The sequence below is a fragment of the Lampris incognitus genome, chromosome 4, assembly GCF_029633865.1.
Source record: "Lampris incognitus isolate fLamInc1 chromosome 4, fLamInc1.hap2, whole genome shotgun sequence".
NCBI lineage: Eukaryota > Metazoa > Chordata > Actinopteri > Lampriformes > Lampridae > Lampris > Lampris incognitus.
Window position 1 is genome coordinate 62,731,260 of NC_079214.1, and position 13,091 is coordinate 62,744,350.

Consider the following 13,091-nt stretch of genomic DNA (forward strand, 5'->3'; position numbering starts at 1 on the left):
AGACAGAGAATTGTTTGTATTATGTTCAACATAATGTATTATGAATTATGGTTCAACATCTGGATCAGTGTCATATTCCACATCTGGTTCATCCGTTGTGGCATCTTCATCTGCCTCATCTAGGCTCCAAGTCTCTGGTGGCTTCAGTACTGGCAAACTCATCATTTGGCACTGGTCTCATGGCTGAAGGCAGATCGGGGTATTCAACAGATTTCATACTTTTAGTAGAGAAGCCAGATACACTGGTCAGACAGAGGCAACAGTCCGTCACGTGATCCTTCTGTTCTTGCCATTTCAGGGCCAATTTATTTGTCCTTTCATCTTATGTACTACGCACACAAAAGAAACAAAACTCCGTTTCCCCCAGCCCACAGCAGCGCAACACAAAAGACAAAAACACATATCCAAAAACATACAAAAACAGAGAGAACAAAGCAAAAAAAAAAACAAAACACAAACAGCCAACAACACAGTCCACCCAGTACGACACAGTCCCAACACTCCACCATCGAGAGAACGAATGTCCGCCAGGATGACTGTCAGAACTGCCGGTCTGCATGGACTAGCAGTTAGCTTAGCCTGCCCCACTTCCACATCCTGTCAGACCGCCCTTGGTGTTTCCTCTTCAGGCGCAGCTCCGGTCAGGGCTGTGGTCCTTGGGCCCATCGGATGCAGCAGACCAGGCTCCCTCAGCCGATCCAACAACAGCTCTCCAGCGAGACACCTTTGACACACCTTCGACACACCTCTCCCGCACTCCACATGACAACACAAACGCAAACGCAGACAAAAACACTGCACAGTCGACGCTAGGCGAGGCCGCTGTCAGACCACCTCGGTGTTTCCTCTCAGGCAGGGCCGTGAGCTAGCAGTTAGCTTAGCCTGCCCTGCTTGTGCGTCCTGTCAGACTGCCTTCGGTGCCTCCTCCTCAGGCCCACAGGACGCAGCCGACCAAGCTGACCCAGCCGATCCAGTGCCAGCTCTCCCAGCCAAGCGAAATCAACGATCAAAAGATGACACAAACTTAAGACGTAGACGTGGACAAAGACACTGCATAATCGGTACTGGGTGAGGCCGCTGCAAACGCTTGTCCGCGCCGCCATCTTCCCCACATCTTTGGGACTGCAAATGGTATTGACCTCCGAGTACCTCTGAGCCAAACTCTCAGGCTGATTGCACATGTTGTACAACAAATGTGAGGAGCCCAGGGTTCCTCTTGGTCACCAACTCTACATCTGAAGTGGAGCTCATCGGCTTTCTTAATAAGTGCAGTCATGGTGCGTCTTTGAGCCTAAGTGCATACTCTCCACAGATGTAACAGGATGTATTGCAGCTGTTGCAGCGCTGACGAGACATTTCTGCTGTATTCAATCTTCCTGAAGACAATATATCCTGTTGTTAAGTATACTCACCGTGCTATTGCCTGAAGAACATGTGCATCAACAAGCGTCCAAACAGCATCTGTAAATGTGAGCAGCTTTTATAGCCTGTTTGCCAGCATCTAACCTGACTAAGCATGCTCAGGCTGCCTAAGACAACACTTGCATAGCACCTACTCTGAGTGCATGCCCAGGCACGCTTGGACTGACCAGTACAGCTTGCTTTGTGGGTAATATACTATCCATCCATCCATCCATCCATCCATCCATCCATTATCTGAACTGCTTATCCTGCTCTCAGGTTCACGGGGATGCTGGAGCCTATTCCAGCAGTCATATGGTGGCAGGCGGGGAGACAACCATGGACAGGCCGCCAGACCATCACAGGGCCGACACACACACACACACACACATTCACACCTAGGGACAATTTAGCATGGCTGATTCACCTGGCCTCCATGTCTTTGGACTGTGGGAGGAAACCAGAGCCCCCGCAGGAAACCCACGCAGACACGGGGAGAACATGCAAACTCCACACAGAGGACGACCCGGGATGACTCACCAAGCTTGGACTAGCCCAGGACTCAAACCCAGGACCTTCTTCCCGTGAGGCGACCGCCCTAACCACTGTGCCGCCCGGCACTATACTAGTAGACTTAAAATATGACGGGAAATCACAAAAATAGGTTATATCTACAAAACGGGATGTGATGGGAACATTTTAAGGTGATTTTTGTGACCAGCAGCCCAAAATCCATAAAATACATCCCGAAGTGTTCAGGAAGCAAAATCTTCTTTGTCCAGTGGAACCAGAAACGATAAAAAAAGAAAAAAGGCAGTATTCAGATCCATTGAGAGAAACGGACTTGTTTATTTTTTACAGGTTTCCACGTCAACTTCTAAAACGGTGCCGACGTCGCCCTGCGGTGGCGTTGTACAGATGCGGGTAATTGCAGGTCTATCGTCTTCAGAACTTTCCGCCATTGTTGTCACCGCTGACGTGCCCACTGTCCCCCATACTGTCCCCACCGTTCATGTGCACACTGCATCTTGTGGACACGTGGCGTTCATTTCTGAGGACGTGCACAACCGACGCTCCAAACGAACGCAGGACACGCGAACGCATAGTTAAAGTCACGTATATCTCCGGTCCGGTACTTGGCCAATTACCCTATTTTCTGAGCCTTCCCAGTCGCTGCTCCACCCCCTCTGCTGATCCGGGGAGGGCTGCAGACTACCACATGCCTCCTCCGATACATGTGGAGTCACCAGCCGCTTCTTTTCACCTAAGTTTCACCAGGGGGATGTAGCACGTGGGAGGATCACACTATTCCTCCCCAGTTCCCCCCTCCCCCCTGAACAGGTGCCCCGACCGACCAGAGGAGGCGCTAGTGCAGCGACCAGGACACATACCCACATCTGGCTTCCCACCTGCAGACACGGCAAATTGTGTCTGTAGGGACGTCCGACCAAGCCGGAGGTAATACGGGGATTCGAACCGGCGATCCCTGTGTTGGGAGACAACGGAATAGACCGCCACGCTACCCAGATGCCCATCCTTACCCTGACCCTAAACCAAGTCCTAACCCTAAAATAGACAAGAAGTGAGGACCGACCATTATGTCCTCACTTTGCAAAAATATCTTCACTCTGGTCAAAAACTCAAACCGAGCCTCGTAAACATACTCAGCCAGCACACGCACACACACGCACACACACACAAACACCAAAACAGACTCACTACCACCTGGTCCTTTGTGACCCCCTATCTGCAGCTTATCACTGGCAAGCAAAATGTAATAAAAACACGCCGCGTTTCAGCGGTTTGTCTGCAAGTAGTCCCCATGCACCTGTGTGTGTGCACTTACTTACGCATTCATGTCAACGTAACACAGCAAAACACCTGGACAGACATGCCAACACACATAAACAGTGTACACATCACACACACACAACACACACACACACACACACACACACACACACTGGTAAGTACCTGAAGCTTTTGCCAGAATGGCCCTGCTGGAAGGGAGAACTCTGGGAGTAGAGCTGCTGACCTCCGGCTGTGGAGGATGGAACCATCATCTTCTTATCCCCCGCTACAAACACACACGCACACAAACACAACCAACCATAATTTCATAACAGAGACCGAGATGAAAGACAGCAAGTGAGAAACAATGAAGGAGCAACGGTTGATATCTCTCGACTGCCAACATTTCAACAGTCACAAACGTTGCAGTGGTTCCTCAACACTCGGGCTGACAGATGTGCTCTGTGCAAGCTTTCAATGAGCCCTGCTTTAGTAGTATGTGTTGAGAGGTGTGTGTGTGTGTGTGTGTGTGTGTGTGTCATACAGCCAGAGATGCCAGTGTATATCTCAGCAAAGCGCGGGTCTCGCTCCTGTGAAAACAAGGCCTCTGTCTTGTCGATGCTCTTTCCTGCCTCGTGAACGCCTCCACCCACACTGGCCACCGGCACCTTGGGGTTCGGGTGGTGGGTAAGTATGGGGAAGAAACAGGATGATAAGAAACATAAGTCAGATCCTCTCTCAGGTCCAATAAACAATCATGGCACGTGTCTGTGGAGATGCCCCACCAAGCCGGAGGTAACACGGGGATTTGAACCGGCGATCCCCGTGTTGGTAGGCAACGGAACAGACCACTACCCTACCCGGACGCCCTTGAGTTTCATGTATTTGAACAATTTGAGGGGTCATTAATTTACTAAGCATATGTTAGCTTGGAGCGTAAATGCATCACTCCGAAAGAACTCCCATTTGTTTGATTTCTGAAAGGTATTTAACTGGGCTAGATACAGCCAAGGTTTTTGAGGCAGCTTGGTGGGAGGCTAAGCAGGGTGCACAAAATGGACCAAAGAAAAAAAAAAGAAGAGGATTACCTGGGAGAGATCATAAGCGGTCAGCCCGTCTCTCTGGTGAACCTCCAGCTCGGCCTGCTGCTGCTGCTGTAGCTGTCTGCAGAGAACAACACAAGAGTAACACCATCAGCACCTCACGGCTCGCCGCGAACCAGTCATCTTGCCATCACTTAGCACCGGCGTTTCCCGCTGAAATGCTCTACTAGCGGGTGGGGGTGGGTGAGGTGTGGGTGTGTTGTCAACGGGGAGAGAATGTCATCGAAATGTTTGCTTGGTTCGCTTCCTTTTACTCCGTTTTATCATCGTAGCGAGGCTAACATTAAGCTTTCTAGTGCCTCCCGCGGTCATTATCGTCACTGCTGGATGAAAACCCACAGGTCTGGAGAGGAGCGAACTTTCCAGGAAGAAGAAAAAAAAGATTACCGTTTCACCATTTTTCTTTTCGTCAGTGCCACAGCTGCATGCCAAGGCTCCACCGTAGGGCCTGTTACTATTGATTGCAGTAGGCCACAGTCACACGCTCGCTAGCCTAACCACTACTCTTCACCGAGACCCACTGCTGAACATCAAACCTCTGCACTGGACTGAGGCCCACCGCGGCAGTGTTTTGGCCTACCACGTTAACCACCACTACACACTGCTGAAACCGCTGCTCGGCGCCGAGTCTCACTGGGTCGACCACTACTCCTACTTTTGGCTGCTGCAGTGTTGGCGGTCGCCACAGCGGATCATCCGTTTCCATCTCTTCCTGTCCTCTGCATCTTCCTCTGTCACACCAGCCACCCACGTCTTCCCTCACCACATCCATAAACCTCCTCGTTGGCCTTCCTCCTTTCCTCCTCCCTGGCAGCTCCATGTTCAGCATCCTTCTCCCAAAATACCCAGCATCTCTCCTCCACACATGTCCAAGCCATCTCAATCGTGCCTCTCTTGTTTTGTCTCCAAACCGTCCAACCTGAGCTGTCCCTCTAATATACTTGTTCCTAATCCTGTCCTTCTTCATCACTCCCAGTGAAAATCTTAGCATCTTCATCTCTGCCACCTCCAGCTCCACCTCCTGTCTTTTTGTCAGTGCCACTGTCTCCAAACCATATAACATCGCTGGTCTCACAACCATCTTGTAAACCTTCCCTTTAACTCTTGCTGGTACCCTTCTGTCACAAATCACTCCTGACACTCTTCTCCACCCACTCCACCCTGCCTGCACTCTCTTCTTTATCTGTCTTCTGCACTCCCCGTTACTCCTTGCATCCTGACCATTCCACTGTCCTCCCTCTCATTCGTGCATAGGTATTCCGTCTTGCTCCTACTGACTTTCATTCCTCTTCTCTCAGTGCATACCTCCACCTCTCCAGGCTCTCCTCCGCCTGCTCCCTACTCTCGCTACAGATCACAATGTCATCCGCGAACATCATCGTCCACGGAGACTCCTGCCTGATCTCGTCCGTCAACCTGTCCATCGCCACTGCAAACAAGAAAGGGCTCACCAGAGGTTTCGCCATTTTATGACCAAATATTGCATTTTCACAGATTTGTAAAACACTTGTCATTTGTCTAGGAACATACAGATTTCCACAAAGCCTTCAAGAGGTACATATACATGCAATTTATATCATAAAAAGAAAATGGCCAAATTTGCAGATAGGTAGTTTTTGCCCAACAGCGACAATATGATGTGTAAATAAGCACACGGTATGAAAACACTTGGTGCTTATTCAGCCTTTGAGTCACCTTCCAACTCGTAGGAAATGTGCCCCCGTGTGGACTGGAAAGCCATCTTTAGGGAAAACAAATCCAGAATTTGAACACCAAGCATCATTATGATGTACAGCAAGGGGACGAATTACATCCGGACAGAAACCGATGTGGTGTTAAAGGCGTGATCCTCAATTTAAATGTTAACAAAAGGGTCGCCCCACTGCCAACATACAAAACACGGGATTGGACCCGCCACCACTCCCAAATTGACTGACAGGTCTCTCAATTGATGGATTAAAACTAAACAATTAAATGTGTTTCTAATGTTTTGTGATGCTGTTAAATGTTTGTTTACATCAGTAATGTCTATACACACTTGAGTGAAACAGGCCCATAAGACACAAAATGCTTATTTTCAATCTGGAACTCAAACTCATCAATTATGTACACATGTGAATATACCTCAGTTTTACATGGTTAAATAAATCAAGGACGGGTCCTTTAACAAGCACCAGATTTTAAATGCACCCGGCGTCGGCGTGAACATTCTTCAATGCCGTTCACTAATCTCTGCAAAGGTGCTCAAATGAAAAAGCAACTGTTCATTCATGGAAGCATTATTTCACGAGTAGGGCGAGTTTGTCTGTAATTAATTTTCCTTTTTTCCAGGGGATGTTACATTTTGCTCTCTTAGGTAATGGACTATTAGTAGCTTGGCAACAAAATATATTCCATAACCGCATTAAAACCCCACTTGGTGCTGATACACAGAATAGCTCCACAAACAAAGCTCCTTCAGACACTTCTTTTCAAAGAGCCTCGAGGTGATTGGCATTCCCGAGCATCCTGATCTGGAAAGTCCCATGTTTTTCCCCTCTCAACGGTAAAGGTGCTCTGCTATTGAAATGGCCTGGCACTACAAACCAAGGCCAGTTCAGCATGGTTTTCATATACTTTAGGCAAGGACTTGAAGTTCTCCCCGATTGTACCTGGCCGATTACCCCACTCTTCCGGGCTGTCCCCACTGCTTCACCGCCTCTGCCGATCTGGGGAGGGCTGCCGACTACCGCATGCCTCCTCCGATACATGGTGAGTCGCCAGCTGCTTCTTTTCACCTGACAGTGAGGAGTTTCACCAGAGGGATGTAGCGTGTGGGAGGATCACGCTATTCCCCCCAGCACAGGCGCCCCAAACGACCAGAGGAGGCGCTAGTGTGGCGACCAGGACACATACCCACATCTGGCTTCCCACCCACAGACACGGCCAATTGTGTCTGCAGGCACGCCCGACCAAGCCAGAAGTAACACGGGGATTCGACCTGGCGATCCTCATGTTGAGAACGGAATAGACCGCTACGCTACCCGGACACCCCTGAAGTTCCTTTTTGAGGCATAAGTGGCTCAACCTCTTAAATTTTTGAAGTGGACATGAAGCAGTCAATCAAGTTAACATGATTTACTAAATGTATTTCCACTCTAATCAGCAATTATATACAACAAACATGACAAATGCAAACATGTGAAAGAAAAAAAGACGCACTGTATTATCTTTCGTGGCAAGGGCGCCACCATCTTGCAGGACTATACATTATAAACCCGGCAGTGGCATATTCTCGTCACATCCGGATCCCAGCTAACGGTTTGTTTGTCTGTTGCTTTGCTTGCTTTTAACTTTAATAACTAATAACTTTTAAAAACTCATTATGACAATTAGATTATTTTAATTGATCTTATGGTTTGCCGATATTATTATTTTATTCGATCATCAGCTCCTGCACTGACTTGATCACACTGAAGCCTCTGATTCTGAAGCGCTGGGGCTGCATCTGGCTGGTTTCTAGTCTGTGGCTAAGCTAACCAAACATTTATGCCAACCTGGCCTTGTGAGGACTGTGTGCTCCTAAAGAAAGCAAATAGAAAGATCGCTGACCTCGAAGAGGATGTTCGACGGCTTTCTGATGAACTTAATGAAAAAAGACTCCCTTTTTACCAGCTTCATGGATATGGCTTCTGGGCAGTCCAAACCGCTTGCCTGTCTGAGTGCAACCATCCAGGACACCGTTCTGTGGGCCCCCTCCACTTGTCCACGGCTTTCCTCCTGCTCGACACCTAACTACCAGTCGTCCTGGGATGAAGTGGTGGTCCGTGGTAGCAAGAGAGGCTCAGACGGGGCTGCAGTCCCGCGCTTAAGCCTCTCCAACCGCTACGTGACCCTGTCTGATGACACTCTGGTCCACCCAGCCAATGTTCCTGCGGTTTCGGCACATCCTGATCTGGACCTTTCTGTGAAAATGCCAACTGCCGACACTGCAGCTTCCCCACTAGTGGCTAGCAGTGTTCAGGTGGCTCGCCCTCCTACTATGTAGCCAAGACAGCAGCCCTCATCCCAGATGGTGACCTCCTCTTCCTGTCATAAGATCTTGAAAGAGGCCATGATTAGATGCTCTCCAAGTCTTCCTTGCCCTGAGCCCCCAGGGAAATCTATACTCACAGCTGATGTCGGTGCCTCGCCACAACACTTGCTTGCTCAGACTCCATATTCCCAGTCAGCGATTTCAACACAGTGTGGATCGTGTACTCTCCTGCCATGAGAACCCACAGCCGACATCTTCTTGTCCCCTTTTCTCCCCAGCCACATTAATAGTTGGGGATTCCATCAGAAACACCCATTTTCTCAACGCAGTCACACACTGTTTCCCTGGAGCCACAGTCCCTGATAAGCTCCCAGGGCTGCTGCACTCACTACCATCCTCCACCAGTCAAGTGATCGTTCATGTGGGGTCAAACGATGCAGTTCATCAGCAGTCTGAGTTAACCAAAATGGATCTTTTCAGCATTTTAAATATTTGTGGAAAGACTGTTTTTATACACCCACACCCAAATTTTTGCTTTGCGAACGCCGAAGCTGCAGCCCTTCTGGTCTCCCGGTACCTGTCTGCTGCTTCAGGAGACCCCTGGGCCAACCAAGCCCGAAAGGTCTCCTTCATCAGCCTGACGGCTTCTCTCACCACCGGTGTCCATCAACAGGTTTTTAGGTTGTCACCTTGACAGGCACCGATGACCTTATGACCACAGCTCCTACCTGCTGCATCTGCAATAGAAGCTTTGAACATGGCCCACTCAGACTCCATGTCCCCAGCCTCCCTCGGGATACACGAGAACTTCTTCCGGAGGTGGGAGTTGAAGACCCCACAGACAGGGGCCTCTGCCAGACGTTCCCAGTTCACTCTCACTGCACGTTTGGGTTTGCTAGGTCTGTCCAGCAGCCTTCCCCACCATCTGATCCAATTCACCATTAGGTGGTGATCAGTTGACAGCTCTGCTCCTTTCACCCTAGTGTCCAAAACATACGGCCACAGATCTAAACAGGGCATTTTGGCAGAATCCTCAGCCTGCACAGGTGGCTCAGGTGACAGGTGACTCCGATACGGTGGGTAACGGCCACACTGATACAGGGTAGTGTTGCCAACTTGCTCTTCACCCCAAAGCACCGGCTTCACGACTTTCGTCTTTTCAGACGGGGAGCGAGTGATGCACTTAGGTAATTCTTTTTCAATGAGAGGTAAGCATGCAGGTAGGGAGGCAGGGGTAATCTGTCAGGCAGAGCAACAAGTGGGCTCAATCCAACGAAACTGTCACTGTCATGCTCGTCTCACGCACACGCCCGCAAGCTGCCAGAGTTGAATTGTCTTGAACTTTTTCCTACACAACACACAGTGTCACCCCACAAAATGGACAAGAGACTGATCCTTGCTGTTTGTGAGCTAGTAATGTTATTTAGCTATGGACTTTCAATATTTCTAAAAGATATATTTTAATAAGGCGGCACGGTGGCACAGTGGTTAGCGCAGTCGCCTCAGAGCAAGATCATGGGTTCGAGCCCCGGGGTAGTCCAACCTTGGGGGCCCTCCCGCAGCATCCTCTATGTGGATTTGCATGTTCTCCCCACGTCAGCGTGGGTTTCCTCTGGGTGCTCCGGTTTCCACAGTCCAAAGACATGTAGGTCAGGTGACTCGGCCACGCTAAATTGTCCCTAGGTGTGAATTTGTGTGTCGGCCCTGTGATGGCATGACGGCCTGTCTAGGGTGTCTGCCCCGCCTGCTGCTCCGTGACTTCTGGGATAGGCTCCAGCACCCCGTGACCCTGAGAGCAGGATAAGTGGTTTGGATAATGGATAGGTATTTTAATAAGTTGCTATAGCATATAAAGAAAAAACAGTTGTACAGGTCTGGCAGGGATAGAGTAGTGCACAGAAGCTGTTTCAATGGTTACCATGCATAGAGCGCCTGGAATTTACTTGTGAAGTGCTTGTCTGCCTGTCTATTCACATGAGGAGCGCATTGAGACCTCGCGGATCCAAACGGGTATGCAGGCAGGCAGAGTCGCTTACCAGCTGAAAAGACCATTATTCCACCTGGTTCCCACGCTGTATCGGCTCAAACGCGTATGCAACCTGACAGAATGAAGAATTTTGACAGTACAGAAATGATTCAGTGCTGTTCTCCGTTTCCATAGCCGTTTATGAAAATGGACTGTTTTGCCCTTGGCTGTAACCCTGTAAAACTCATTTTTACATCCAGGGGCAATACAATGGTGACCTCCCGTTTGTCTTCTGTCCTGTGGCTCCTCAGTCTCCAACTTCCTCTATCTATTACCGTTGTATCGGTTGAACTCAGCCAAGCCAACCAAACCCCGTGACGTCACAGATGATAGTACTGAAAGATGGTGGCACGCTTGCCACGAAAGATATAACGGGGCTTTTATGTGTTTAGATTTGTCATTTTTGTTATATAATTGTTGATTAGAGTGGAAATACATTTCATAAATCATGTTAACTTGATTGACTGCTTTATGTCCGCTTTAAGAGTAAGGAGGTTGTAGTGCATGATTCAGCCAGAATGACAAAACCAAGTGTGTGTGTGTGCGTTTTTTATCGACTTGACACTAATGGCCATCTCTTACTCTCATGCTTTTTGCTTGGCGCTGGTTTTCTGAGAATGCCTTTCTCAGCAGACACACGATGCTCTCAGGCAATGAACAGGAAAAGGGAGGAAAAAGGTTTTTTTTTTTTTAACAAAAAGATGCCGATAAAAGAACAGAAAAAGACAGAAAGAGTGGCAGGAAAAAAATAAAGGACACGCAGAGAGCGCAATTATGTCAACATACAAGAACATCCTCAGTACTCCTCAGTATTTATTGGTAAATACTTGCCCCAACATCCACCCCTGGTCACAAGATGTGGGAAGTAACAACAAGAATGATTGAGTATGCCTTTTCTAAGGCTGTTTGGGTCCTAACTTGATCCACGGGTGCCAGCGTTGATAAGAGGTCAGGTTTTTCTGATGGTGTTAATGTCTGGGACTGTAGTCTTTTATGTCCAACCACAGCTCAACAGTGTACAGGCGCTGTTTAAACAGAACTGTCAGCAGGAATCAAACAGGACCACCGAGGAAAACCACTGCAGGGCTGTGGAGCTTGCTGTGAGGCATCCGGCGTATGCATATACAGCACAAGGACAAATCTATTTATCCCTCTTTCCCTCTCTCTTTCGCTATGACTAGGAGGAGTCATTGAAGTACACACACACAAACACCCACGCACAGGGTTCACGTGGAGTGCTACAGCAGCGTTGAGCTTTGGCCACACAGCCATGCCAGAGGATGTTATGTGAATTTTGAGAAGAATGCTAGGCTTCATCTCCAGAGCCAACTCCCAAGTTTCCACAACCTGCTGCCTCTGAAGCACACAGTAACACAAGGTCATGAAAAGTCTGAAAATAACTCTTCACTTTTATTTTCCCACTGTAAGGCTGCTGTCCTCACTCGGAATCACAACCTTATTGGGTGCATGTGTTTATGTGCCTAAGTGACCCTGAGAGCTTTGCTGTCAGAAGACTTGGACTTGTAGCAGTTACCCAAGGTAACTTGGACTCATTTGAAAAGGCCAGAAAAATTCAACTGTGTGAAGATCCAACAGACAGCTTCCAAAGATTAGAGGAAACCTCCCAGGAACAGGTGAACTAGGACCAACACATGGAGCCAAGTCAGGCTATGGCACCCAGTGGTGGGCACCTGGTGGCCAGGTGACCCACTTAACTTGGCGTCATATCGCCAAAGTACTTAAATGGTAAATGGACTGCATTTATATAGCGCTTTTTTAGTCTACTGACCATGCAAAACACGTTACAATGTATGCATCACATTCACCCATTCACACAAATATTCATACACTGATGGCAGAGGCTGCCATGCAAGGCACCAACCTGCTCATCAGCAGTTAGGGGTTCAGTATCTTGCTCAAGGACACTTCGACAAACTCTGGAGGAGCCAGGGATCAAACCAGTGACCTTCCAATTAGTAGACGACCCACTCTACCCCCTGATCCATGTCACCCCGGGATTGGTGCCTTCGATACGGTGGGAGTGGTGCCTTAGATTATCTACCTGTACAGACCTTTAAAACAGAAACTTGAGCTCAGACTGTAAAAAATAACCTGGTCGGGGGGGGGGGTTGTATACGCTGAGAGAAACTAGTAAGCTTGACCCATCCAAAAAGAGTTCCACATTTAAACTGGATATGCAAATTTCCATGAAAAATTGCAATATGTTAAGATTTACTTGGAATATCCACCAGCCACCCCTGCTGTCTGATCCAGCTCACCAGCGGGTCGTAAACTTTTGAAAGCTCAGCAGCTCTAGCCATCTCGGTGCAAAGAGACTCAAATGGGGAGACCCTTTCGTTCACCAAGACAAACTTCCACCCTGTGACACCCAGTTTGGGGCTTATCCTCACACCCTCCAGGGGACTTTCATTCTGGGCTTATTCTGTGTAGGATGTAGATCACCTACCCTTCATTGATTTTGATTCCAGGGTCAAAATTTTTGTAGAAAGGTATGGCTAACTATAATCTTGTTAAGTGTGTGTTGAACTCTGTAAAAACGTGCCTTTTCCCATCTCCTGATAGGGACTTTCAAAGACAGGATCGCCAGATACCCTTGAGGTCTCGAGAGTATCTGTTTTGATGACATTAGAATAGAATATCTGCTGTTTGCAGATGATATCATCCTGTTGGGTTTCATAAGACTCATCTCCAACGAGTGCTTAAGTTGTGTGCCGCTAAATGTGAACAACTTGGA

The 13,091-nt window shown here is 48.5% G+C and overlaps 1 protein-coding gene across 1 annotated transcript in view; it reads right to left on the minus strand.

Moving 5' to 3' along the window:
* Positions 1-13,091, minus strand: part of arnt2 (aryl-hydrocarbon receptor nuclear translocator 2) — a 111,001-nt gene that overhangs the window by 14,218 nt on the left and 83,692 nt on the right. Inside the window, exons 13-15 of the mRNA XM_056278323.1 lie at positions 4,281-4,356; positions 3,737-3,860; positions 3,376-3,478 (exon numbers count right to left, since the gene is read on the minus strand). Of these exons, the coding sequence (XP_056134298.1) occupies positions 3,376-3,478; positions 3,737-3,860; positions 4,281-4,356 (303 nt within the window). The remainder of the gene's footprint in view (positions 1-3,375; positions 3,479-3,736; positions 3,861-4,280; positions 4,357-13,091) is intronic.